This window comes from Physeter macrocephalus, chromosome 2 (genome assembly GCF_002837175.3).
Source record: "Physeter macrocephalus isolate SW-GA chromosome 2, ASM283717v5, whole genome shotgun sequence".
NCBI classification, from domain to species: domain Eukaryota; kingdom Metazoa; phylum Chordata; class Mammalia; order Artiodactyla; family Physeteridae; genus Physeter; species Physeter macrocephalus.
In genome coordinates, this window is record NC_041215.1 from 99,742,470 (window position 1) to 99,769,479 (window position 27,010).

The following is a 27,010-nucleotide window of genomic DNA, read 5'->3' on the forward strand; positions in this document are numbered from 1 at the left end:
ATAAAGCAGAAACTAACACACCATTGTAAAGCAATTATACTCCAATAAAGTTTTTTTTTTTTTTTTTTTTTAAAAAGAGAGTCTGGCAGTTAAGCATAAGCAAAAGAGCTCTGCAGAAGTAACATTCTCACCTCCAATACTGGCTCCTGTCATTTCAAAAGATATTTTCGTTAAACACACAATGTAAAGGTCTTGTCATCGTGACCTTGCTCTCCAACCTGCAGTTCTGGTCTATCTCATTGCCTCTGAATTGTGGTTAATCCCGACGTAGAATCACTGAACTCCTGCTTACCCATTACTATAACTGTACTTGCCAATCTGAGTTGGAGGATATTGAAAGAGGTTGTTTAATTCCATACTGAGAAGATACCCCAAATGTATTTAAACTTATTTGTTTGGCTCTGAGTGATTTTTCTGTTGGAATGAGCCCACTGCTTCATGTGGCACAGCCCATCAGGTTTAAATAAACCCAAAAGACACTAAAAATCTCCTGCTGTCAGACTGTTGTGTACTACAGGCACTGATGCTCCTAACAATCTACTTATTCGTGTCTGTATATATGCTTTCATGCTCAGGCAATAACTGATTTTAATGGTATTAACATGTAAAATGGACATAAAAAATAATCTTTGTCCTTTCTGCCTTATCAGTAAATGTCATCTTACAGTAGACCAGAGCTAGAAGTTCCATGAACTCTTCCATCAGTGACAGCACACTATTTCATCCTCCTAATCTGGTTCTTTTAGCTTCCCTCCCCCCACTCCCAACCCAGCATCTCTGGTTATCTGCCTTCTAGGTCCTATCCCATTTTTAGAATCTAGAAAGAATATCACATAGTGGTTCGGCACACAAATTCTGGAGCCAAACTAGTGGGAGTCAGACTGCTTGGCTTTGAGTCCTGGCTTGAAATTGTACTAGCTGACCTTGAGCAAATGACTTAATCTTTCTGTGTCTGAGTCTTTTAGCTGTAAAATGGGAATAATTAGCACCCTCACTTCATAGGACTGTCGTAAGCATTACACTGTTATACATAAAGCATTCAGAACAGTGCTCCCATACAGTAAGCACTATAAAATTATTAACTATTATTAGTATTAATCTGAGATTCCATAAAAATAAAAAAGGCCAGCTCGAAATCAGTTTGGGGGATAATTTGCTTGTCTGAATAAACATCCGGAACTTACTAAAATTTCATTCAGTCACTAAGGGAACTCACCATTTGGATTAATTTGCTTTCAAAAATAAAAACAAACAAACAAGCATATCTTCTAATGGGAGAACAATACAAGGGAAGATCTCTAAATAGACAAGCAAGATTAAATATCTTTCATTCAAATGTACTGACTCGTGCCCAGGGCATGCGGAAATCTGGTGCCTTGGAAGGTCATTCTCCGACATGCCCTTACATTTTTGCTCTCACCAGTGGAGCCGCATGTCTAAGAGTCAAAGGTTCTCCTAAACCTTTTAATTTATTTTGTACTTACTATTATATTCCTTAAATATTATGTAATCTGATAAAATATTGATGTGAAAGAAACTATTTCTATGTAAACTAGGTTAAATATTCTAGAATATTTGATAAAGATAAGTCATTTAAAAATGTTGAATTAGTAAGAGAGAAAATAAAATAGGCAGAATTCTAGATGGATTCTGGCGTTAAACTGCTTCCAGGTTATCTTTGAAATTCTTCTTCCACTTTAAAGGAAGTAAAAAGGGATAATGTACTAGGGCATGATTTAAGCAAGAAAGGCAAAATGGAACTCATAGCAGCAGAATGATATCAAAGAATACTCAGAGATACTCAAAGAATATTATTCAAAGAACTCTTGGAAGCAGAATGATACTCAAAGATTCTTCCCAAATCAAGACTGATGAAAACAAAACCCACACATTCATTTACTTTATGTTTAAACCCATTTTTAAGTTACGTATTTTTTTTCTTTTCCTTAAAGTGGTTCTCCACTTGAAGAGATGGAATTCTGTGCCTGGGCCTCTACCGTGTTGTCTCATGCTGCTTGGGGAGCATCCTTTCCAGCCTCAGAAGCCAGTTCCTGCACAGATCACACACCTGTGTGAGAAGAATGTTATCAAACAGCAGTTGAGTTTCTGACTGATCTTTAGTGATATCTGCATTGGCATTCATCCCAAAGATTTCCGGAGCTGGGGTCAGTGGCAGTGTCTTTGTGTATTCGATGTAGCTTTTGTGCTGCAAAGATGAGTAACAAGGAATCAGGAGGTTAGAAATCAGGAAATCAGGTTAGAATTACAGAAATCTAATTATCCTGTAGAGCTTGCTCACTGAAAAGAGATAATTTTTAATACTCAAGTTACTGAGTGGATGAGCCTGTGAGCCTGGACACTGAATGCTTTCATTTTCTTTCAACCTGGGCCAGAAGTGTTAAAAAAAAAAAAAAAAAGATATGGACACATTTAGAGAGAGAAAACAATGTCCCATTCAATTGGAATGGATCTGAAAATGCAGAGAGGAATATCCTGGCTGCTTCACTTAGAAATTCTTCCAGAGAAATCTTTCTGTGCTGCATTTGCTGATGACTGTTCTTAGTTTATCACAATAATTTTTTTTCTGCTTTAGTCTGATTTTTCTGTTTACTCTTATTGTGATAAATCCATGTAATTCAGAAAAATGAAAATCATCTGAGATTTTATCATGAGATAACCACCATTAATATGGTAAATCTTTTTATATATATGCAGACACGTTTTATATTTTATTTATGTGAATTTCTATCAAAATTCCATACTTTTCCTGATGCTCATATACTCGTATGCAAACATTCATATATTGGGTTGGCCAAAAAGTCTGTTCTTAAGACATTACAGAAAAATCCAAACGAACTTTTTGGCCAACCCAATACATGTACGGTAGCGGGGAGATTGGTCACTGGTGGTTTTTCGACATGGGTCATGTTACATAACCTGACTTCATCTTTGGCCATCTTCTCACTTACCAAATCATCACTGGAGATCTTGTTACCATGACTCCCTGTGTTGACTTGCCCCACCCAGTCAGTGACCTGGGACTGATTTTTCTCTTCATCTCTATTAGTGTCTGCTCTCAGCTAGAATCCATCCTAGTGGATGATGGGGTCATGGTATGTGCCTCTGTTGCCTGTGGCTGTGTTTTTAACTTTCAATATGTGCCCTTTTGACTTCTGGGAATAAAATGAGAACCAATTTAATTGTGCTGGCAGTCCCTAGAAGTCTACTGTGTGATAATCTGAAGGCAGATACCACATCTTCTACTAGACAGGACTGGAAAAAATAGCAGAAGAGAACCTTGGTCTTCTGAAGCAGGTGTCCCTTTCTACCTGTGGGATCTTGGGCAAGTCATTTAACTTTAGTGAACTTACTTTCTCACTTGTAAAAGGGGAAGAAAGAATAATAACTCAAATGTTAATTAGATGCTCCAGTGGGATAATTACATGTAACTGCTTTGTAAATAAGCATGATCTAAATGTTAACTATTATCGTTAATACTATTTTGTAATCACTTCTCATGTGTATTTCCATTTTAATTGGGGACCATGCCTTTCTCCCCAAAGCACTGAATTCACAATAATAGGATTTCAGGTCACTGAGGAAGCCATTCTTGGGTGAGGAACATTTCTGATAGTCCTCACATTACGGCAAATAGGAAACCACTAACTCCATCTTTGCATGGGATTTGCTCTGTCCCTATAGGACTGAAGAAAGTACACACAATGGTTAACAAAAAACAAGGCTTCTTTTTTTAAAAAAATCACCTTTTTCTATATCGGAGGAATTCCACATTTTACTGCTTTTAGTTTTCTTGACGAGCATATGTACTTACATCACCAGAAGGAGGCACAAAATAGATGCCACTGGAGTCGAATTTATAGTGCGGATTCTGAACTAGTTCCGTGTTGAAGAATTTGTTTAAGATGCTGCGCAGGGTGCGCCGGTCCCAGTCGTCAGTCACGCGGCCGCCGTAATTGCACTCGCCCGTCATGTACTGCAGGGCGTCGTAGGGCAGTTCCTAGAGTAGAGGTCAAGTCGCTCAACCAGTCAAGACTTAGCAGTGGCACATTATACAGGAATGTGTTTCTTGTTTGCTCATGTTATTTAAACAGTTTACGGAAAGTTTGCATCAACACAATTTCCCTGTAAATACTTCCCGGCTAATTTGCTGTAATTTTCCCCAGGGTCTCTCGCTCCTTCTGTGATTTGTCATTTCCATCGGGTCAGTGCAAAGAATAGAAATCCTCTATTAACTTGTGAACTCACCTCTATTCAACCAACGTTAATGGACCACCTACTATATATGCCTGACGCAGAATTAGTTAGACCATAATCCCATCCTTGAGAATCCTGCACTGTTGAATGACATTCAAAACCAATCCAATATAATTCCGAGATAATCAGTGTTCATTTCCTTCACCACCTCTTTATATCTGTATATGTTTTGACAATTGGAATCACACTATATATACAATTTTGCATATAATTTTTCACCAACTCTCATATTATGAGATATCTTTTACTGTTTCACGAAATACTCTTTGAAAATAGTTTTTAATAACTATCTTCTAATATTGAAGATTTCAGTTGCTCCTAATTTTCTACTTCCTTAAATTGTTTCATTAAATATACATCCCTTAAAATTGCTAATGATTCTTTAGTCTAGATTCCTGAAAGGGAAATTACACTGTCAAAGGAAAGAAGTTTATAAAAAGCAATCGACTAATGTCACCAAACTGCTTTCCTGAAAGGCTGTAGTAATTGTAGGAATCAGTTTTAAAATCTTTGCTAATTTGATTGACCAAAGGTAATTAATATTGCGTTAATTTGCATTTTCTAGAATACTAATGAAATTTATGATCTTTTCATATGTTTAATAACATTTGTTCTTCTGTGAACTAGCCTCCTACCTATTTTTTTCAATTAAAGTTTTAATAGTTTTATTTGTATAAGCTCTTTTATAAATCTACCTTTATCAAATATGTTGAAATATTTTTCCTGTAAGTTTGCCTTTTTATTATATTCTCTAAGTACATAGAATTTCTAAGTCTTTATGAATGCAAAAGAATTGATTTTTCATATTGCGATTTTATTTATCCTAAGCATAAATATTTACACAGCCACCAGTAATATAGAGAATTCTCTCACTGCTCACAACAAAACTGAATATTATCATTTAGGGAAAAAAAATGATAATTAAACAATAAATTTTTTAATTTTTAATTTAATTTTTTGGGATATAATTGACATATTATATTAGTTTCAGGGGTACAAATAATGATTTGATATTTGTATATACTGTGAAATGATCACCACAGTAAGTCTATTTAACATCCATCACCGTAATCACAATTTTTTTTTGTGTTGAGAACTTTCAAGATCTGTTTTCTTTAGCCACTTTCAAATATGCAATATAGTATTAACTATAGTCACCCTGCTGGACATTACATATCTTAATTTTATTTTACTTATTTATTTATTTTGATATTGACATTTAAAAAATGTTTATTCACCGCTTGTATTTCTTATTGTTAAATTATCTACTTTATTCTTTTATGTGTTTTCCTCATATGAATGCTTTTTTTTTCATTATTAAAAAGCTCTTTATAAAGATACCGAATCAGTTTGTCAGAAAAATTTTAGGTATTTTCTCCAATTTTCATTTGTCTTTTATTTTTATGATGTTTAATTGTTTATGGCATTTTAATATAGCAATGTTTTAAAATGTTTTCTACTAAAATACAGCAATCTTTTTACTTTAGGATTTTTTCCACCATTTTTGTGCTATAAATGCCCTTCTGGCAGTTATCTGCTAAAAGTTAAAGTGTATATACCCTACATCTCAGTGATCCCACTTAGAGGAATCTCTTCAGTAGAAAACAATAGCACTTGGGAAGATAGGTGGTAGTGATTAGACAGAAAGAATTTATTGAATTCGGGCTTGGGAATTAAGAGACTTGTTACTTGGTAGAGCTGGAAGTGAAGGCAGTGAATTTAGGAGAACAGCTCAGTGACCAAGACGTGGTGGAGAAACAAGCAGAACCAGGAGGGAGAACAACGGCACGGTGTTGAGGGGAGTTTGCAGATGCAGGCACTGCTTGGGTTTGCCTTTGTTGACAGGTCCCCACCTCATAAAACTGAAATATAGTAAGAAAACTCCTGTGTGAATTAAATAGTATATGAGCATAAGCTGGTCCCTGGGAGGGCTTTGTGAGGCAGACATAAGATGAGATCTGGAGGGGGAGGAGTTTGACTTATGTTTAAAGGGTTAAACCTGCCAACATTCCCCTGAGAGCTGATGGGTAAACTTGTTTCTCTCAGCAGCTTGATCACAACCAGGGCCAATCAAACTGGGGAATGCATTCTCCCAGGTGCCCAGGTCCATCCGCTGAGGTTGCAGAAAGAGTAGCAGCTCGCTGCTGGGATTTCTTCTCTGTTCTGTTGTTATAAGAGGGTTGAGACCACAGGCCAGGCAGGAGAGAGTGCAGAAGTCGGCAACTATATGCAAGGTTATATATGAAGTTATTCACTTTAACATTACTTATTAGTAAGAAATAAAAAGGAAATAAAATCCTGATAGTCAAAAGTGGGAAATGCTGTGTATGCAGCCATTGAAACAAAGATCTGTATCTATTTTGGAAGTTGTCCACAACATATGTGAGTGAGAAAAGCAAGCTGAAAATGATATGCTGAAAATGACATACAGATGTAATTATGTTTTTGAGGAAAATGTGTCATATATTGTATATATGTGTATATATAACTATTTGTGCAAAGGAAAAAGTTTGGACAGGCCCTCCTAAGCTGTGAAATTGACTGCTTTGGGGGTGAACTTAGGGTGAGAGTGAGGGGCGAGCCTTTCACTCACACACAATCACACACACACAACCCTCCCAAAGGGAATTACCCATTTGCCAAGTACATTATATACATCCACTTGCATTTTCTTCTGTTACAGTTTACTTTTTCTTATTTATGTTTTTTAAATTAAAATATATAAAGAACTCATACAGCTCAAAAACAAAAACCAAAAAATCTGATTAAAAAATGGGCAGAGGGGCTTCCCTGGTTGCGCAATGGTTAAGAATCCGCCTGCCAAAGCAGGGGACTTGGGCTCGAGCCCTGGTCCGGGAAGATCCCACATGCCGTGGAGCAACTATGCCCATGCGCCACAACTACTGAGCCTGCACTCTAGAGCCCGTGCTCTGCAACAAGAGAAGCCACTGCAATGAGAAGCCCGGGCACTGCAACGAAGAGTAGCCCCCGCTCGCCGCAACTAGAGAAAGCCTGCGTGCAGCAACAAAGACCCAATGCAGCCAAAAATAAATAGATAAATTTATATTTTAAAAAAATGGACAGAGGATCTGAAAAGATATTTTTCCAAAGAAGACATCCAGACAGCCAACAGACACATGAAAAGATGCTCAACATCATTAATCACCAGGAAAATGCAAATCAAAACTACGATGGGATGTCACTTCACACCTGTCAGAATGGCTATTATCAAAAAGACAAGAAATAATACATATGTTGGTGAGGATGTGGAGAAAAAGGAGCCCTTGTGTACTGTCGGTGGGATTGTAAATTGGTGCAGCCACTATGGAAAACAGTATGGAGGTTCCTCAAAAAAAATATTAAAAACAGAACTACCGTATGACCCAGCAATTCCACTTCTGGGTATTTATTCAAAGAAAATGAAAACACTAATTTGAAAGGCTATATACATCCCTATGTTCATTGCAGCATCATTTACAATAGCTAAGACATGGAAGCAATGTTAAGTGTCCACTGATGGATGAATGGATAAAGACGTGGACTATATGTGGAATACACAATGGAATACTATTCAGCCATAAAAAGAATGAAATCTTGCCATTTGTGACAACATGAATGGATCTTGAGGGTATTATACTAAGTGAAATAAATCAGACAAAGACAAATACTGTATGATTTCACTAAAATGTGGAAGCCAAAAACACAAAACAAATGAACAAACAAAACAAAACTTATAGATACAGAGAACAGATTGATGGTTGCCAGAGGGGTGGTGAGTTGCCAGGAGAGCAAAATGGGTGAAAGAGATTAAGACGCGCAAACTTCCATTTATAAAATAAATAAGTCATGGGGATGTAAGTACAGCATGGTGACGTTAGTCAATAATACTGTGGTGCAAATTTGAAAGTTGCTAAGAAAATAAATCTTAAAAGTTCTCATCACAAGAAAAACAATTTTTTTTTAACTCTATGGTGACAGATAACTAGAAGTATTGTGGTGATCATTTTGCAGGATATACAAATGTTGAATCATGTTGTATAACTGAGACTAATATAATGTTGTAGGTCAATTATACTTCAATAAAAAAAGAACAAAATTTTGATTGCTGAAGGATTACATTAGATTTAGTATCAAAGGGAACTGTGAATCACATTCCACAAAGAATCTCTCTGTATTTCTTGATGGGTTATATGTCATGCGTGAGTAGCAGTTTTGTGCAGTTTGCTATATGATCACTGTGCTGGAGGAAAGGGAAGTACTGCTCAATTGTCATTTAACAGAAGGAACCAGTTCAGTCAGTCCCACGCGTCATTAAAAGATTCTCTGTAGCATTTGCCAGGATGGACAATTCCTGATATTCCATATTTACTCAGCGGGCTCACTCCCCCTTTTTCTCTGGCTGTTTGGTCTGCATTTTCCATTTCTCCTATCCTCTCTCCTACCATTGATACTGGGTTCTCACCAGCAGCCAGGCTTTAGTTCGTTTTTACGCTACAAGGCCTCCCTTTTCAATCTCAGGTGTTCTCAGGCTTCTCCTTACATATTAACAATTCACAATTCTCTATCTGTGCTCACTCTCTTCTCTTGGGCTTTGTATCCATATGCCAAAAGCCTACCAGATACCATCGATATCTACACCTAGACACTCCAGATGTATCAAATGTACAAGACTGAATTATGTATCCACTCACCCACCCCCATTCCACTAACCCACCTGCTATATACCCATTAATTCCTGATAGCTATTCCCTGTCTGGATTAATGAGTGGTGGTAGGACCACCAACTGAGACCCCCAAATTAACATTAACAGACTTCTCCCTCTCCTTACCATTTACTATCTAAGTCATTTCAATCCTTGTCCCTACATATCTATTATATCTCTTCCATGTTCCTCATCCTAGCCCAGATGCTTTAGTTTAAACTCATATCATCTCTTGCCTGGGTTATAACTAATACAGGAGACCATTAGTTTTCTAGGGCTGCTGATAGATGGCTTAAAACAACAGAAATTTATTGTTGAAGAAGTTTGAAATCAAGGTGTTGGCAGGGCCACACTCCCTCCACATCTTCTAGGAGGATCCTTCCTTGTCTCTTCCAGCTTCCGTAGCCCCAGGTGTTCCTTGGTTTGTCACAGCACAACTCCAATCTCTGCCTCTGTTTTCACATGGCTGTCTTCTCTGTGTATCCAAATTTCCCACTTTTCACAATGATACCAGTCATGTTCTATTAAGGACCCACCCTACTCCAGTATGACCTCATCTTAGTTTAACTGATTATATGTGCAACAACTCCATTCCCAAATAAGTTCACATTCTGAGGTAGCATGGATTAGAACTTCAACAGATTTTTTTTGGGCGACACAATTCATCTCATATCATCTTAAACTGGCCTGTCATCTAAATCCCTCTAATCTGCTCTCCACTCTGTTGCTAGAGTGGTCTTTCTCAAATGCAAATACTCTCCTAAAAGCAGACCAATAACAATATAATAATCCCAAATCAGCATGGCATACAAGGATGTTCCAAATCACTGATACTTAACCAAACCTTTTCACCTATTGGTACTTTTTTAAACCTTTTTATTGCTGCTTCTTTACACCATCCACCTGAAAACCTTCTATTCATTGTTTGAGTCCCAAGTAACTGCTCCTCTGTGGAACCTTCCCTAATCACATCTAGCGAGTTGCTTACCTCCTTGTTTGTGTTCAGATCTTTAAAAAAGCTAGGGTGACCAAATAAACTACTGTCCAAACTGTAACACTTTGAGAGTGAACGTGGGCACTAAAGATAATTAGTATTATGGAAGTTTAGAGTAGTGTGTATATATATATATATATATATATATATATATATATATAAAAATTACAGTATATATATATAACTCTATTTTTATATTGGCAGACCTGTACGTAGTTTTATTCAAACATTGCTTTTAAAATAAGATTATTACTTAAAATAAGAAATTGAAGCAAAAATTTTATAATGATTAAGAGTTTAAGCAGAATAACTTTTCTTAGTATATATTCATGTACTTTAACGTCTTAGACATCTCTCCCTCTCAAATAACGTCTCTGATATTTTCCCGAAGAATGTACTTTTCAATATGGTCTCACTGTTTTTTAATTTTTAAAGTAAAATTGTCTATAATGTTTTGCAAAGTTTCATTTTATGGTTACTAAATTTTAAATTGCTGACACTTTTAACTGACTCCACTACATACTATAATATTTTAAATTAGAATATACTCTACAGGTTCATGAACAAATTGCTAATTAAAGGAGCTCCTCATTCTTTTTGTTTGTATTCAAAAGTGTAATTATTTTAGCTCAAATACTTCCACATGCACTGTTTCATTATAGTTTTTGCCTCCATTCTTAGTATCTTTTAAAAATAAATATTATTACAAGAAAGAAATTCATCAAATCTATGCTTCTTTTGAATGTTTCACCAAATTTTAATGCTGCAAAATCAAAGGGCTTCTCAACTCATTTCATTTTAGTACAGAATACAAATTTGTCCAAAGAAACACAGAAGACCAGACAAATGTTCTTCACCTAAGTTTAGATATGTCATTTGAGCTCTCAATATTTATTTTGTTCTGTTTTCTCCTTTGCTTTTATAGAGAGGATTCAATGACTTCCTGTTTGTAAGCCTTTTTTTAAAAAAAAATCACAATTCACTAAAAGTTTCAAAAACCAAAGGTTTTTTTTGATACTCCATTGATTGATTTAAAGATTTCCAACGAATTTTGAACAAAATTCTATCAAAATTTAGAGTATTTGCTTTCAAAAAAGTTCCATATCCTTGTAGGACACTTGCACTGATTTACCAAGCAGTTCTTCAAAAGTTCAAACGTGTTACAATCCATCTGATAGATAAGCAGCAAAGAGCGAGAGAGAGAGAGAGAGAGAGAGAGAGAGAGAGAGTATATGCGTGTGTGTGCACACGCACAAGCGATGGGGAGAGAGAGAGAGAAAGGAGAGAGGGCTGGGGAGAGGGAGAGAGAGAACTACGGGGGATGAAATGTGGTTGACGTGATGACATTACACTGTGGGACTTCTTCCCAGAATCTATACCTCAGGTTAACACCAATGGCTTAAGTAGTTTGTTTGATCAGGACAAACGGCCCAAACTCTGGAATAAAACTACAGTGACATTTCCTTAAAAATAAAGAGGGAAATCAGTATGTTTCTGTTTTTTTTTTTTTTTTCATTTTGGAGACTGGTTGATGTTTATGTGTCAAAATAAATGATAAAATACAGGTTCCTAATAGACAAACGGACATCCTAACTACCTACTATGGCAGTTATAATATTCTGTTATAATAAGGTCCTACTTAATAAGCTTTTGGGAACTATCCTCCTATTCATTTTGTAAAAGCAGAAATTAATCAGAAGTCCCTGCTCACTGTACAAACACAACGTGATAAACAGCGCAACAGGTAATGCCCTTGCTCTGAGTTTTATGGTACCTCATACTGGTTCAGGAACATGTGGAGTTGCTGTACGCTGATTCTTAGGTCAGTCTCGTTGAACTCATAAGGAATATTCCACCCCAGGGGTCCAAACTTCCGTCTCTCTTGTACCAAAGCATGAAAGAAACAGAGACCATATAGTAATTTCTTGAATTCCTCCTGTAATGAGAAGAAATGGTGTAACATCATTATTTCTCCCCCTAATATTGCATTATGCTTATCATATTTTAAAATGAAAGTAATTAAATCCTTTTGCTTATCAATATATCCATGTCAAAGTAAAGCTAAAACAGAATTAACTGTTTCTACCAGCTATTTAGGCTATGCCTATTTGTATACATGTTCAGTTGACACACATAGCTTCTACGTACACCAGGTTTTTGGAAAGTATAGTAAGCCTGTCTAATTTAACGTTACCTTAGAGGATTTGGGGGGTTTCAACTTAAGCATCATGAGGCAAGGAGTATGAATTCCAATGTTTGGTCCCAGATCACCATGGAGAAATTTCAAAGAAGATAGTTCAAACCAATTAAGAAGCTCTACAAGCACTTTTGGGTTGACATTTTGGGCAGCCTCATGGCTTTTCTGGTTGCTTTTAGGTAAGAGAAGTCCTAGAGTCACTGTCAACTGCAAAGCCAGCCTTGATTCAGAAATCAGAAAGTACGATGCAATATATTAATCATTTGTACCCTCCACAAGGAGGATATAAAAATGGTCAAAATAGAGCTTGAGAGAGGATTTGTGAAGAGGTTTCCTTGGAAAGAAGAGCTGCTGTGCTGGGAGTCCCCTTGTCCTCACCTCCAAGGGAAAGGGGAGTGTGGGGTCCAAGATACTGAGAAGGAACTAATGGGGCCCCTTGGGGAGTTGATACACACGCCCTGCAGCTGGCATGGAGTGGGACAGTGCAAAACTCATGCCTGGAAGAGTAGAGCAGTCTATGGCCTCGGGTCGTGGACTATGGGAGGGAAATCAGTAGCCTTCCCTCAGATAGTGGGCCAATCTGGCGTGAATCCCAAGGAGCAGCCAGGGAGCTGGACTAGGAATGTCAGCCAGTGGTCATTTTAATGGTTTCCTATTCAAGAGGACTTGTGTCACAGAGTAAGGAACCCCAACAGTAAGAGCCTGTATGAAATGAAGCCTGGAGAACCAAAAGCTGAGGGGAATCAGGAACAGCCAGCTGAAGGGGAGGCACTGCCAAGGGTGATGGGGTCACAGAGAAGTCCAGCACGGGAGCCGAAGGAGGACCCATGAGAGACCTCACGAGGCAAAAAAGTCAGCTTTAAATCCCCGCCAAGTCCAAAGAGCTCCAGGCAATAGCAACCCAGAAGAGGAACCTCTGCCCCTCCTGACTCACCCCTGCACACGCCCTGAACTGAGCGCTCAGTATCAGCAGCTATCATGTGCAGGGGGAGTTACAAAAAGAAAGGTGGCCCAACAACACATGAAAAGATGCTCAACATCACTAATTATTAGAGAAATGCAAATCAGAACCACAATGCGCTGTTATCAGCTCACACCATTCAGAATGGCTACCATCAAAAAGACAACAAATAACAAATGCTGGAGAGGGTGTGAAGAAAAGGTAACCCTTGTACACTGCTGGTGGAGATGTAAATTGGTGCAGCCACTATAGAAAACAGTATAGAGGTTCCTTAAAAAACTAAAAATAGAGCTATCATATGATCCAGCAATTCTACTTCCTGGGTATATATCCAGAAGAAAATGAAAATTCTAATTCAAAAATATACATGCACCCCAATGTTCACAGCAGCCCTAGTTACAATAGCCAAGACATGGAAACAACCCAAGCATCCATCAACATATGACTGGTTTAAGAAGATATGGTGTATATATACAATGGAATATTACTCAGCCATGAAAGAATGAAATATTGCCATTTGCAGCAACATGGATGGACCTAGAGAATATTCTACTTAGTGAAATAAGTTAGACAGAGAAAGACAAATACTATATGATATCACTTACACGTGGAATCTAAAACAAATAAAACGAATCTATATACAAAACAGAAACAGACTCACAGACATAGAAAACAATCTAATGGCTACCAAAGGGGAGAGGGAAGAAGGGACAAAGTAGGAGTGTGGGATTAACAGGTACAAACTATTAAACATAAAATAGATAAGCAGTGAGGATTTACTATATAGCACAAGGAATTATATTCAGTATCTCGTAATACCCTACAATGGACGATAACCTGAAAAAAAATAACTTAATCGCTTTGCTGTACACCCGAAACTAACACAGTATTATAAGTGAACTATACTTCAATTAAAAAAAAAGGAAAGATGACAACTCCATTCTCTTTCCCTAGTGGCATGAAGCCCACCAACTACAGGCCCGAGGCGAAGTGCTAGAGAGTTGAAACCTATGTTTTGAATAAAAGTTGAAATATTGATTAATATATTGTGCTGCACTTTCTGATTTCTGAATCAAGATTGGCTTTGCAGTTTAAAATGACTATAGGTCATTTTATTACCTGACACTAACCAGGAAAGCCATGAGACTGCCCAAAGTTTTATCCAAGGGCAGGGGGGAACGTTTCCCCCATGGAATAAAATCGAAAGGGAGAGTGTGAGACAAGAGGAAAGTAGCAGAAGTTTGACCACAAAGGTGGGAGAAGCAAAGTTAAACATGCTGTGCTAATTCTGCAGCTCTTCTCGATATATTAGAGAATTGAGCAAATCAGTAAATGTGCTGATGATGTGAAAATATGGAATGAGGAAAAGCAGGAAAGAACCCTGGGTAGAGGGACTGAAGTTGAAGGTATTGCTAGGAACTCGTTACTTCTAAAACATGTATATGAGGTGTGTGCATGGACTTGTTTGTACGTACTATATGTGTGTATACAGATTTGCATATATGTATTTGTGAGTACATGTATATATTTCTAAGTTCTCTCTCAAAGGACCCGAACCACAGACCATAAATGCTACTTGTTTGGCACCCAAATCTTGGTCTCTAATACCATTGCCCATGAAACAGGAACCAGGGCTCTTCAGAAAAATGGCTGCTTCCAGGACTGGGATACAGACAAGCCTGGAGCAGCTTTTGCCAGAAAGAGGAATAATAATAATAATAATGGGACCTCTAACAAGTACAAAAGGAGTTCCCATTGACCGATTCTGGGACAACTTGAGCAAAAGACTTAAGAATAGTAATGAATTATAAACCATTGGAAAAAATGCAAGGAATTCATGAGTCCACACCAATAAGAGATAAATGAATGGAATGGAAGGGAGGGCTGCTGCTGACAATAGCATGCCACGTGTCAAATGTGGGGGGAGTGCTGGAGTTGGAATCACCAGCGGAAATAAGTGGGTCAAGCAAGAATCATCACTGGCTACTAAATCTGTGTCCCAGGTAGATTTTGATGAGGAACAGGCTATTTGCATGGTCCAAAATGTCTCCTCACAGACTGATTATTAGTTGCAAGGGGGCAAAGCAGTTATTATACAGTGAAGAAATCAGACCACACTTCGTCTGGGGGATCAAAATTAGTAACATCAGTGAGGGATAAATGGGCACCATGCGCCTCCCATTATGATACTCTGAGGACATGACTTCACCCATGTCGTATTGTGGCTCAGAACGCATAACTTGAACCTAATCTCGAGGAAATATCAAGCAAGCCCAAAGTGAGAAATGTTCTATTAAAAACAACGTGGGGGGGGGGGATGAATTCTTCAGAAATGTCAGTGCCATCAAAGACAAAGAAAGGCTGAGGCAATGGTCCAGATTAAAGGAGGCAAAGAGGCATGGTGACTAAATGTGATACTAACCCTGGACCCATCCCATGGTGAACAGGGAAAATGCTCCAAAGGACATCACTGCATCAATTGACGAATTTGGGACACAAACACAAATTTGGGTAGATTAGATACAATAGTGTATACTTGCTAAATTTACCAAAATAATAACTGTAATGGGATACGATAATATCTCTATTCTTAAGAAATATACACTGAAGGACTTATCTAGGAATAAAGGGCAGTGACATATCTAACTTACCTGCAGATGGTCATGTTAACAGGAGACAACTATAAGTAAAGGGCATAGGGCTGTTCTTTGCACTACTTTTATATTTGCAACTTTTCTGGGAGTTTAAAATTATTTCCAAATAAAAAGTTAAAACCAAAGGATTATGGTGTACTGCTTTGGCATTTGAGATTTTGGTTTGGGTTCATAAACGCCCGGACTTCCAATCTGTGTGACTACTGCTGGAAAGCCCCCTGGATCTGGAAGAAAGGAGTAAATTTTTGCAAAAGGGCTTCTGTCCAGCCATCAGGTGCAGAAATGCCCTCACCACCTACCTGGGAGTAACCTGCTCTCTCTGGGCCAAATCATGCAAAAGTTTGCCATACAGCAGGTCTTGGATGCTTAGGATAAGGTTTGACTTAATTTTAAATACAGGTCCTCCTTTTTTTTTTTTTTTAAGTACCCCAGACTTTTGTTTAATGAAAGTACTTCTTTATTCTTAATACTTTCTTTTGATGTGTACTTAAAACATATCCCAACAACAAGAGTGTGAACTTTTTAAAAGGCAAAAACTTACCAAGGTTCATAACCCCTCTTAAAAAAGAAACTCTTCCATTTTTAATTATGGCAAAACACTGTGAAACAATTTTAGGTCACAGACATTCACACACAGAATTCTAATCATGAAAGCAGTGGGTGGCTTCCCTGCTTGCCTGGTGACGTTAAAAAAAAAAAAAGACCCTTATGAGCTCATCAATCAGGGAGTAATATCCTTTTGGCTCTCATTACAGTTACATGGAGGAAATATTTTTATGTGTTAATTTAAAGATATGGCTCCAAATAGCAAAGGGCTCAGTTAATATCCTGAAACAAGATTCTCCAGCCTTGCAGATTTGTACTGGGAATGGCTTACTGCTGACTTTCTAAATAGAAAGCTGCATAATTAATGACACTCCACTAGATCTCAGCTGAGCAGGAATGAGGCTGGTGGTAAAATAAAATAAAATATTAATAAAATTGACTTCAGTACAGTCAATAATCAGTAATCAAAACCAACAGTGCAGGAGGCCTATTTAATTTGCAGTTTTACTCAGCACACACATCCAGGATCACCAGGGGCCACTTGAATTGCTTTACGGGGCAGAGGTAGCAAGACTTAGCCATTACTAACATGCTTTTTGCAGCTGCCAAAGAACTCAGGGTCAGAGATCGGGTCCATGAGGTATGATCGAATGATATTAGCCCGTAAACCTTTCGGTGCTTCATTGGTCATTTTCACTCCATTCTGCAGTACAGACACAGGGAAATTTGGAGATGGGTAACTTGTCAGCCAAATTCGGAAATCTGGATGTGTTGTTTCTGCACTTAACTCCTGCAACAAAGAAACCAGATCCAAAAGGGTCATAAAATGCAAGGAAAATCTCAAGCATGTGTGCATGGGATGGGCTGGAAGTGGGAGGAAGCATCTTTACAAAATAGGGCTTATTGCTGCAGTTTAAGGCAAAGGCCTTAAAATCTGATTCTGCCGGGGAAGCAACATACTTCATTGGGAAGGCCCAGAGTGGCTGTCACTCTCCCTGTTAACAATTAAATCACATGACTGTAAAGTTTACAAAGGCATTACATAATTCAGCTTTGGCCCGCGATAAAGACTAAGACATTCCAAAAAATCTTGTATCTTCACTGATGTGGCTGAAATATTTATAGAAACACTTCTCTGCCCCAGAGCCAGATTAAGAATGATGCCTTCTTGCTGTAGCCAGGTTGTGAGAATAAGCAACACACTCAGATAAATCAATATTAAACCAAGTAGGGGTGAAAAAAAAAAAAAGGAGCATTTTGAAAGGCAAGAAGAACTGGTGTATCCTGAAGCACTAAACCATATCACTATTAGCGCTACTTGTTTACGGGGATAGTCAGGCCCGCACTGTGGAGGATGACAGAACGCTCGTCTATGACTGTCGTGAAGGCTATATTGGGCCTTGGAATAATTATTGTGGGTCTTTCCCTCTCTCCTGTTCTGCCCCACTCCCTACTGCTAACTCCTCCAATTGTCTTGCAAGTCTTTATCAGTAAAATAATTTTTGAGCACTCAACTGGTGAAGGGGTGGGTAGGGGAATTGGAAGGATGCTAAGGCACCTACATTTTTTAATAAATGGTGAAGGTACCATTTTTCCTCCTACTGGCTGCCCTATGCCCAGTGACTTAGGTAGCATAACTCATGGGACTTTGGGCCAAGTTCACCATCCACTGGGGACAGCTCTTCCCTCTTGGATGACTCTCTAATGGGTATACGATACAATTCAACAGGTCAGGAGAACAGCCTAGAGACAGAGGAACCGTGAGGAAACAGGCACAAAGTCTCTTAATATAAGACCTGAAGCTTGAGAAGATATTAGTAAGGCAAAAAATATTAAAGAATAGTTTTGCAGATGGAAATAACATCTATCTTGGAAGCCTACATTCTTGAGAAAGTGTGCTCTCCCAATGAAAGTGAAAGAAGGTCAAATGGCTAGAGCACAGAAGTCAAGATGGGAAGTGGCCAGAGACGAAACCTGAGAGGCAGGCGAAAGTCAAATGAAGAAGCCATGACGGGGGCATGAACTTTGTCTTCATGCAGTGGGAAGCCATTGAAAGGCTTTATTCATTCACCAGCTCAGGAAATATTTATTGATTATGTCCCATGAGCCAGGCACTGTTCAAGGTGCTAGAGGTAAACCGGAGAATAAAACAGCACTTATATTCTAGTGGGAGATACAGACAAAACAAAATGGTGACAAGTGTCATAAAGGAAAATATACTCCGCCCCTTAAAGTGTCAGGTGGATGTCTGGATAGTGCAAGTTGTATCAATTTAGTAGCTTGAGGGATTCTGAAGAGAGGGCTAGAGTCACGGGTAATTACGTGGACACATTTTTCTCTATGTTTGTTGAAATCAATTGCCGGGTTTTCTGTTTATTCAGTTGAGCTACGCAGGATTTTCTTCCTGGAATTTCTGCCCACAAAAATAGGGAAGTACCGTGACCCACTGCCAAGGAGGGTGGGAGGAGTGCTCTTTTGGTTTCAGATTCATCCTCTGTGGCAGGGTCACTAGCTAAGTGGGTGAGAAGTATAATTAAAGAAAAGTTACATCCTGAAGCCTTTTGGTTTAGAGGGGCCACACTAATTTCCCCCCGCAAAGCTTTCTTTGTTGTTTTTGGTCCACTGCTGTAAAAAGGAAATTGGTTTCTGTCACTACCCTGTGGTTTATTCCTATCTTTGAGGCTGCTCCTCTGGATTAAGGATATTTCTGACCCACGGGATGAGCCCTTGCCTCTAGTAGGAGAGATTCGGCAAGGCCTGGCCATGTGCTGTCCTCTAGTTCCCAATGTGAGCCCATCTCCCCTATAACCCAGCCATGCCAGCCACTATCCTGCAACCTTCAAATTACAGGACAGGAATGGAGTTACTTAGATGGCATTTACATCACGAATTATATTGGGGGACTACGATCTCATAAAAATAAGCTTTTGCATTTTTACCTCGCAAACTTTCTCGAGGGTTGGCATCCAAGAGGTGGCAAGGTGACAATTCTGAAGAACAACCCATGTTCCTTCTTTGACAGCTTTTTCTAACATCTTCATAGCTATGGGCCCTTGGCCTTGACCAAGAGATAAAGACCTAAGCTTTGATCCTCCATATCCCTGTGTACAAGAATAGTGAAGATGTTATTTTCAATCACATTTTAAAGAAGAATCAATATTATCATCAGGGGACACGTTAATATTAAATATATTAAAATTTAATCATGCAGCATCGCTCAAAGGTTCTAGGGCACATACAGCCCTAGAAACCTCTTACTGATTAAGAAGCCAATAAACGGATAAAAAGCAAGACAATTCATGAAGGAAACAGTCACGGTAATAAATGGAAAATTCTGTAGAGTCTTTGATTGTTGAGATAAGGGACAGGAAAAAATTAAGAAGACTTTTAATATGAGGAGGAGATGAAAGAGCCCGGCTATCAAGCAGCAACTCCTAAAATTCAAAGCTGAAAAGAAAGCTATGAATAGACAGATGAACTTGTCCCAGTTTCCTCCAGATCTCTGAATAATTATATCTTAACTAATTTGGTTACTGCCTAAAGTTCAGAGGAAAAAAAACCCATTAGCCCCTAATTTCCATTCAAGTTTATTTAAGGAACTCTGTGGGAATGTCTGCCTAGAATTCATTTCTCCTATATCCTGATTCATCTACAGCTTCCAGATACGGTGTCTGTGACCCCCTGGTCTATTTCTAGGGCAGTTACCACATGAATGCCACTTCGGAAGAGGCCTTGAGTTATGGGAGCAGTATAAGAGAAGGCCCTGTCTGAATGTCCACAGGTTATCTGCACAAGCAGGTCAGCAGGAAAAAAAATAGATGTTTAAGGTACCTGGTCATCAGCAAATTTTAGAAGGGCAGCCATGGGATCTGCTCCAGGAGAGAGCACGAAAATCAGTGGCGCGCAGCAGTTACTATCCGCAAATGCCTTGGATAGATCAAACGGGGGTGGTTCAATGAACGCACGTCCCAATCTGTTGCTTATAAATTCTTGCAGCATTGGAATAATCTAGAAAGGGACAAGAATATGTGTGAAGGAACATTCAAAATCTGCCTTAAACCTTAAAAACTTCACATTCAAAGGTGTTTTATAACAAAGGACCTTACATTCGCTTTGGTATTTATAAACGTTGGTAAAGAGTCAAAGGCATCACTTTATACAGTTGTCTTTTAGATAGAAGGAAACTATACATTATTTAATTAATAAAAGGTGGGTGGTTAGTGACACCAGAATTCAAAGGCATTCTTCTTCCTTTTAGTGAGTATTCAACATATCCTAGATGAAGAATATAAAAAACCTTAATTCTTTGCTTTTTTTTACAAAATAAATTTATTTATTTATTTATTTTTGGCTGTGTTGGGTCTTCGTTTCTGTGCGAGGGCTTTCTCCAGGTGCGGCGAGCGGGGGCCACTCTTCATCGCGGGGCGCGGGCCTTTCACTGTCGCGGCCTCTCCCATTGCGGAGCACAGGCTCCAGACGCGCAGGCTCAGTGGTTGTGGCTCACGGGCCTAGTTGCTCCGCGGCATGTGGGAATCTTTCCCAGACCAGGGCTCGAACCCGTGTCCCCTGCATTGGCAGGCAGATTCCCAACCACTGCGCCACCAGGGAAGCCCCCGGGAAGCCCCCGGGAAGCCCCCGGGAAGCCCCCGGGAAGCCCCTGTTTACTTAAGTTTTAAGTAAAACTTGACTATGTTCCAAAGTCCACAACTCAGAAGTAGAAATTCTAGCGTGATTTATACAATCCTACACCACAAAGAAAGATCGATACAGCTGAAAAAAGAAAGAAAAGGAAAAGCACTGTGAAAGAGAAGCCATACTCCCGAGAAACAGGCAAAACTACATCGTGTACACTTTCTGATAATACGCCCGTGCATTTTCTGGGAGCGTGTTTGAGAAAGAACAGAACTTTGGGGCTTGGGGGTCCCTTTCAGGCACTGCTGTGGGAGTAGTCTTGTAGAAAGCAGTGTGGCTGATGTACAGCCTCAGGTACATCACTCCTTCTTTCTGATGAAGGGTCTACACCACTCATCTCTGGGTGATGGCTTAGGTGTGAGCCAAGCAAGTAATAAAGGTACGTTTAATGAACCAGTATCCCTGTATCTAGCTTAACAAATTCTGTAAACATCCCAGGAAGAGAAGGAATGAAGTGACAAGAGCACAAAGAATTTTTTGAAAGCTTCAGAACCTCTCTGACTGGACACCTACTTATATCCGAGGATGGAATTGTGTGTACACACAACACTCCAAATTAGGACAGCAATTCCACCACCCCACAACTTTTCTGAACTTAAAGCAAATTTCAGGAGCAATGTGCAGATACCAAGAATCTCAAAAAGGTGGTCTCCTCTGGAGAAAGTTACAAACATTTCCACATTTTAACAGTGCATTCTACAGAACCTCTATCCACACAAGGTTTGTAAGTAAAACTCATTGACTTGTCACAATACTTTAAAAACAGTGTCAATCCTGGTATGGATGCGTGTGTGTGTGTGTGTGTGTGTGTGTGTGTGTGTGTGTGTGTGAGACAGAGAGAGAGAGAGAGAGAGAGAGAGATGGAGAGATGGAGGGAGGGAGGGAGGGAGGGGGAGAGAGAGAGAGAGAAAGAGTAAGAGAGACAGACTGACTGAGGGTGTGAGGGTCTGGAGATGAGAAACAGTGAAGAAATATCTGTACTTAAATTTTTTAATCCCTCCACAACAGATTCATTCAAATATGGAAAGGTATAAATAGCCAAGACGGGGAACCAACCTAAATGTCCATGGACAGATGAAGGGATAAATAAGATGTGGTATATATACACAATGAAATATTACTCAGCCATAAAAAAGAATGAAACAATGCCATCTGCAGCAACATGGATGGACCCAGAGACTGTCATACTACGTGAAGTCAGAAAGACAAATACCATATGATATCACTTATATGTGGAATCTAAAATGTGACACAAATGAACCTATCTATGAAACAGCCTCACAGACACACAAAACAACCTTATGGTTACCAAAGGGGAAAGGAGGTGGGGGAGGGATAAATTAGGGGTTTGGGATAAATTAGGACAAATACCGTATGATATCACTTATATGTGGAATCTAAAATGTGACACAAATGAACCTATCTATGAAACAGCCTCACAGACACACAAAACAACCTTATGGTTACCAAAGGGGAAAGGAGGTGGGGGAGGGATAAATTAGGGGTTTGGGATAAATTAGGAGTAGATACACACTACTATATAAAAAATAGATAAACAACAAAGTCCTACTGTATAGCACAGGGAACTACATTGAATACCCTGTAATAAACCATAATGGAAAAGAATCTGAAAAAGAATATATATATGCATATATATATGTATATATAACTGAATCACTTCGCTGTATACCAGAAATTAACACAATATTGTAAATCAACTATATGTCATTAAAAAATAATTTAAAACTATGGAAAGGTATAGAAGGGTAATAACACATGTATAAGTGCCACGTTGGCATGGATCTTCCTAACAAGATTACTCATATATTGTTCCTGCGCAATAAATATCTACTGAACAAATGGATGAATAAATGAGGATGCTCTCTTTTGTGAAGGTGGGATTCTAATTACGGAAATTCTAAACAAAAATTACAGAATAATGAATTCATCTATGCATCAAGTTTCATTTCTGGATAAGTTATTTCATGTTTCAGATATTTTGAATGGGCACAGATATCAAGCTTATGGCAGAAAACTACAAATATCCTAAATGCCTGTCTCAGGCCTTGTCCTTGCCCTTTTCCCTATTATTCTTTTCCTGTGGCTGTCTTTTCTCACTAGATTAAAAACAACAACAATTAACAAAGGAAAACAAAATGGTTTTTTAATAACCTCTCTCCTCTCAAGGCTAACTTCTTCACTAAATTATAATTTTACAAACACAACGAAAGCACATGGCTTTTATGTGCATGGTTTTACTTTTAGGAAGTCTGGGTTCTAAACGGCCCCTCTTCTGTGAGTGTTTCAGGCTGGCAGCGTCCACTGCGCTCATGCAAACATGGCTGGTGGAAACTGATTCTTCTGTTAGCGCCAGAGAACCCAGTTAGGGGGGCCTGCGTGAGGGTGGGCACAAGTTTCATTGTTTCATTTTTAATGTTAAAACTGAATAAGACCTGCTTGCTCCCAAGACTGAACGGTAACTCCGGAAGTAAATGAAGCTGTGCAAGCTATTCAGTTTGGAAGGCGATGGAATTGGGTTTGCTTCTGCAATCTGATTATGCCAGCATCAGGTTTATAAAATGAAATCTGTCAGTAACAAAAATTATAGACTAATTTAGGCAGCCATCTTCCCAAAGGCAGAAAAGAAGTTTGTGGTCACCTATGTATGTTCTTCTGTGTCTTGCAAGTTCCTATAGGATTTATCTGAGGTCAGAGAAACATATTAACTTATATTTGACAAGTTTCTTATTGAAAGCTGATTAATTTGCTTTTTGTTTACTGTCCAGAAGGAGAGAACTGTGGCCAGAAGCTCTTCATTTTGTAAATGGGCTCAAAACATTCCACACCTCAGTATTTATCCATCTGATATGCTTTTGTCAATAAAACACTATAAACTATTAAATTCTATGGAAGGTGCAAACCCATCTCATTTCTCCTACTGGTGATTCAGTGAGCATCTTTTACATTTTTCCAAACTAGAGCGTTAGATAACCTGGCATCTGTGGCTTCTTACCATGGGATGGAGTTGGTTTTGAAGGGAGAGCGGTAGAAAGGAGACAGAAAAAATTGTGCTGACAAATAACATATACTGTAAACTAGAGATCAAACAATTGCTGATTTTCCTAGGGGAGATATATATCTCATGACTCAGAAATGGCAAAGAAATAAAATCTATGTAGTACTAGCCCAATTATTAGCCTCATATAGCACTGTCCCTTTCTCTGCCATGCTAATACCATTTTGCTTTGGAAAATCATTCTTTTAAGAGCATAAGAGTCATATATTAATTTTAAATACATAGATTCTAACGTCAACGATTTACCACTAGAAATTAAAGTACCTGGCAGCAGCAAGATTGAAGGGTTTGAGGTTGCTAGTAATATAAGAGCATACTAATAATTATTTCTATATTAAGGATTACGGGTGTGATCGTATAGATAATGGTAACTAGTTAATCACTTAGGATAAATTGAATTATGCTGTAGTAGCAAACGATTTCCAGATCTCAGTGGTTTAACACAACAAAAGCTTATTTCTTGTCCCAGCAGAGTCATCTGGGTGTCCAGGCAACAAACTCTCCGTGGCTGGCTCAGCACTGCAGCCTGTTTATGGCACTTAAATATCAACATGTGATTCCACAGTTTTGGTGGCAGGGGGGAGTGCCCTGGAGAATCTCACACTGGTAGTGAGATGCTTCTGCCCTAACACTGCTGCTCACATTTTACTGGCCAAAGCAAGGTTTACGGCCACAATGCCCCCACCTCAAGTGTACTCAGGAGAGGAGAACCAGAAATACTGGTGAGTAGGGTTAATGTCTACACTCATCCAACCAATCCGAAAAAAAACTCTAGAGGAGATATGAAAAAATATAAGAAAAAGTTATAAGACAAGGTGCTGCAGTATTGTGCCGAGTAGGCAAGAGAAATATGAAACCTTAAGTTTAACCTCAATTGATTTAAAAACTAACAGAAAGTTACAAACAAAAATTCCTCAGCTTGAATATCTAATTCCCCAGCTCCCTCAAATACACTTTAAAAAGAGAGTGACTATGGAAAGTAATATTGGATCTATTTGGTAGCTCAACATATTTTCAGATTAAAATGTCCATTTTTTAAAAACAAACTGGGGAAAAGATATTTATAGATGAAACTGCTGCAATTAGGAAACGGCTCATTAATCACTTCTAATTAAACAAAATAAACCATGAACAGAAACTTCTTTGTTTATCAAATATTGAGGAGAGAAGGTCAGTGGTACATGCAGAGTCATTTAGCAGAACAGTCGTTAGCTTAGAAAACAAAGTAAAAACCTTTGAAAATTTTAAAAAAAGGTTTTAAAGGAAGGAGCCGTATTAGGCAAGAGTTTGAAGCATTTCATATTCTTCCATATTTAATAGTTGAAGTGAAAACTTCCGACGCTTAACGCTAAAGTTCCAGTGAAAATTCATTTTTAAAAGGGCCACCAAGGGGGAGATGTTTTATCAGTTTAATAATGGTCCTCAACAACGGGAGGTACTTCCAGCATCTAAGAGCTGGGCAGCATTATGATGTTCAGGGGCCCTTGGCACTTCGTGGGTCCCTTCTTCCATAAATAAATATAAAAAATGGTATTTTACAACTATTTTGGTATAATTACAAATATAATACAGACTGATTTATTTTCTCATTTTAAAAGAAATTAAAACATTTTCATGAACCCCTAAGAGTATCGTGGGCCCTAGGCCCTGTGCCTAACAGATACTTTGGCCCTAGCTAAGGCCACACTGCCAAGTCAAGCAAGAATGACATGTGTTCATCGAACAGACCATGGCTTACAGAGGAAAGAATGCCGCTACCCTATATTATCACTGATGTGCAGAAAAACTTAAAAAAAAAAATACACTGCTTTCACCATCTAAGCTCTGCTTTTTCTGTTGCTGTTAGAATGGAAGTATTGTACTATATTCCTTAGCAACTCAAATTCTGAATACAGTAAATTTTGAAATAATTATGTATACTTTTACTCAAGCAGTAACAGTGGACAATTAGAATATTTTGTTCAATTTATTTTTCCAACTCTCCTAATGTCTACATTTTCGCAGAGTATGTAGATATCTCTGTGGGTATGGGTCTTTACAATTAAGTGAACAGTGGTTTTTTTAAATGGAATTTAATAATACAAATGAGGATGCCAATGAGTACTGTAATTTGTTGATACGACAGGTCAGCTGATTCACTGGTTATATAATTTATTATTTAAAGAAATGAAAATTAAGAGTATTGACATTTTCCTTTGTAGTTAGCAGTGATGAGTGTCTTAATATTCTACTAGCTTTCCAAAAGCCAACAAAAAACCATGTACAGGATAGCATTTGAGGAGCCAGAAAGTCTAGTAAATCAGCTTCATGTAAACCACATTGACTAATTTCATCGAAACAGTAAGAATAAAAATGAGATCACTATATGTAAAGGAAGTAGATTGTGAGGAATTGGGGAAGCATATAATAAAAGGAAGAATCATAACATAAATAAAACTATAAAATATAATCTGGTGAGTTACTAATTTAGTGTGGTTTTAATAAATATACACTTCTTGAAAAATGGCTGCATTAGAAACGGAAGTGGGGTTATTTCCCCCAGGCTCCTTTACGTCCCCCATGACCCACGATTACATAAGGAAAAACGTGTTTGGCTGGACTGTGGAGAAAGGAGGGACTGGACTCACTGAGTTGCTTTCAAAGACCACATTTACCTTGTCCGGTCTCAGGCAACGAATGATAAGCATCCTTTGAAACTCACTCGCTTTATCTTCCCAATCGTCAGGAAAAACCTCATGATGTGGTTCCTAAAATGACAGTGGATATAACTCAATGCTATTTGGAAGACTATTTAAAAGAAAAACAGAATCAAAAAAACAGTATTTTGACTTTTAAATCGAGTTTTACAGAAAACATATAATGACTAAATGAAATCAAGAATGCTAACGTAAATTTTATTAGGTTGGGGCAAA

At 38.4% G+C, this 27,010-nt stretch overlaps 1 protein-coding gene across 1 annotated transcript in view; it reads right to left on the reverse strand.

The window, feature by feature from the left end:
* The window catches only part of DNAH7 (dynein axonemal heavy chain 7), a 242,092-nt gene that overhangs the window by 20,637 nt on the left and 194,445 nt on the right, over positions 1 to 27,010 (reverse strand). The window contains exons 53-59 of the mRNA XM_055089198.1: positions 26,753 to 26,845; positions 20,162 to 20,338; positions 19,270 to 19,431; positions 16,920 to 17,120; positions 11,747 to 11,908; positions 3,833 to 4,018; positions 2,069 to 2,206 (exon numbers count right to left, since the gene is read on the reverse strand). Of these exons, the coding sequence (XP_054945173.1) occupies positions 2,069 to 2,206; positions 3,833 to 4,018; positions 11,747 to 11,908; positions 16,920 to 17,120; positions 19,270 to 19,431; positions 20,162 to 20,338; positions 26,753 to 26,845 (1,119 nt within the window). The remainder of the gene's footprint in view (positions 1 to 2,068; positions 2,207 to 3,832; positions 4,019 to 11,746; positions 11,909 to 16,919; positions 17,121 to 19,269; positions 19,432 to 20,161; positions 20,339 to 26,752; positions 26,846 to 27,010) is intronic.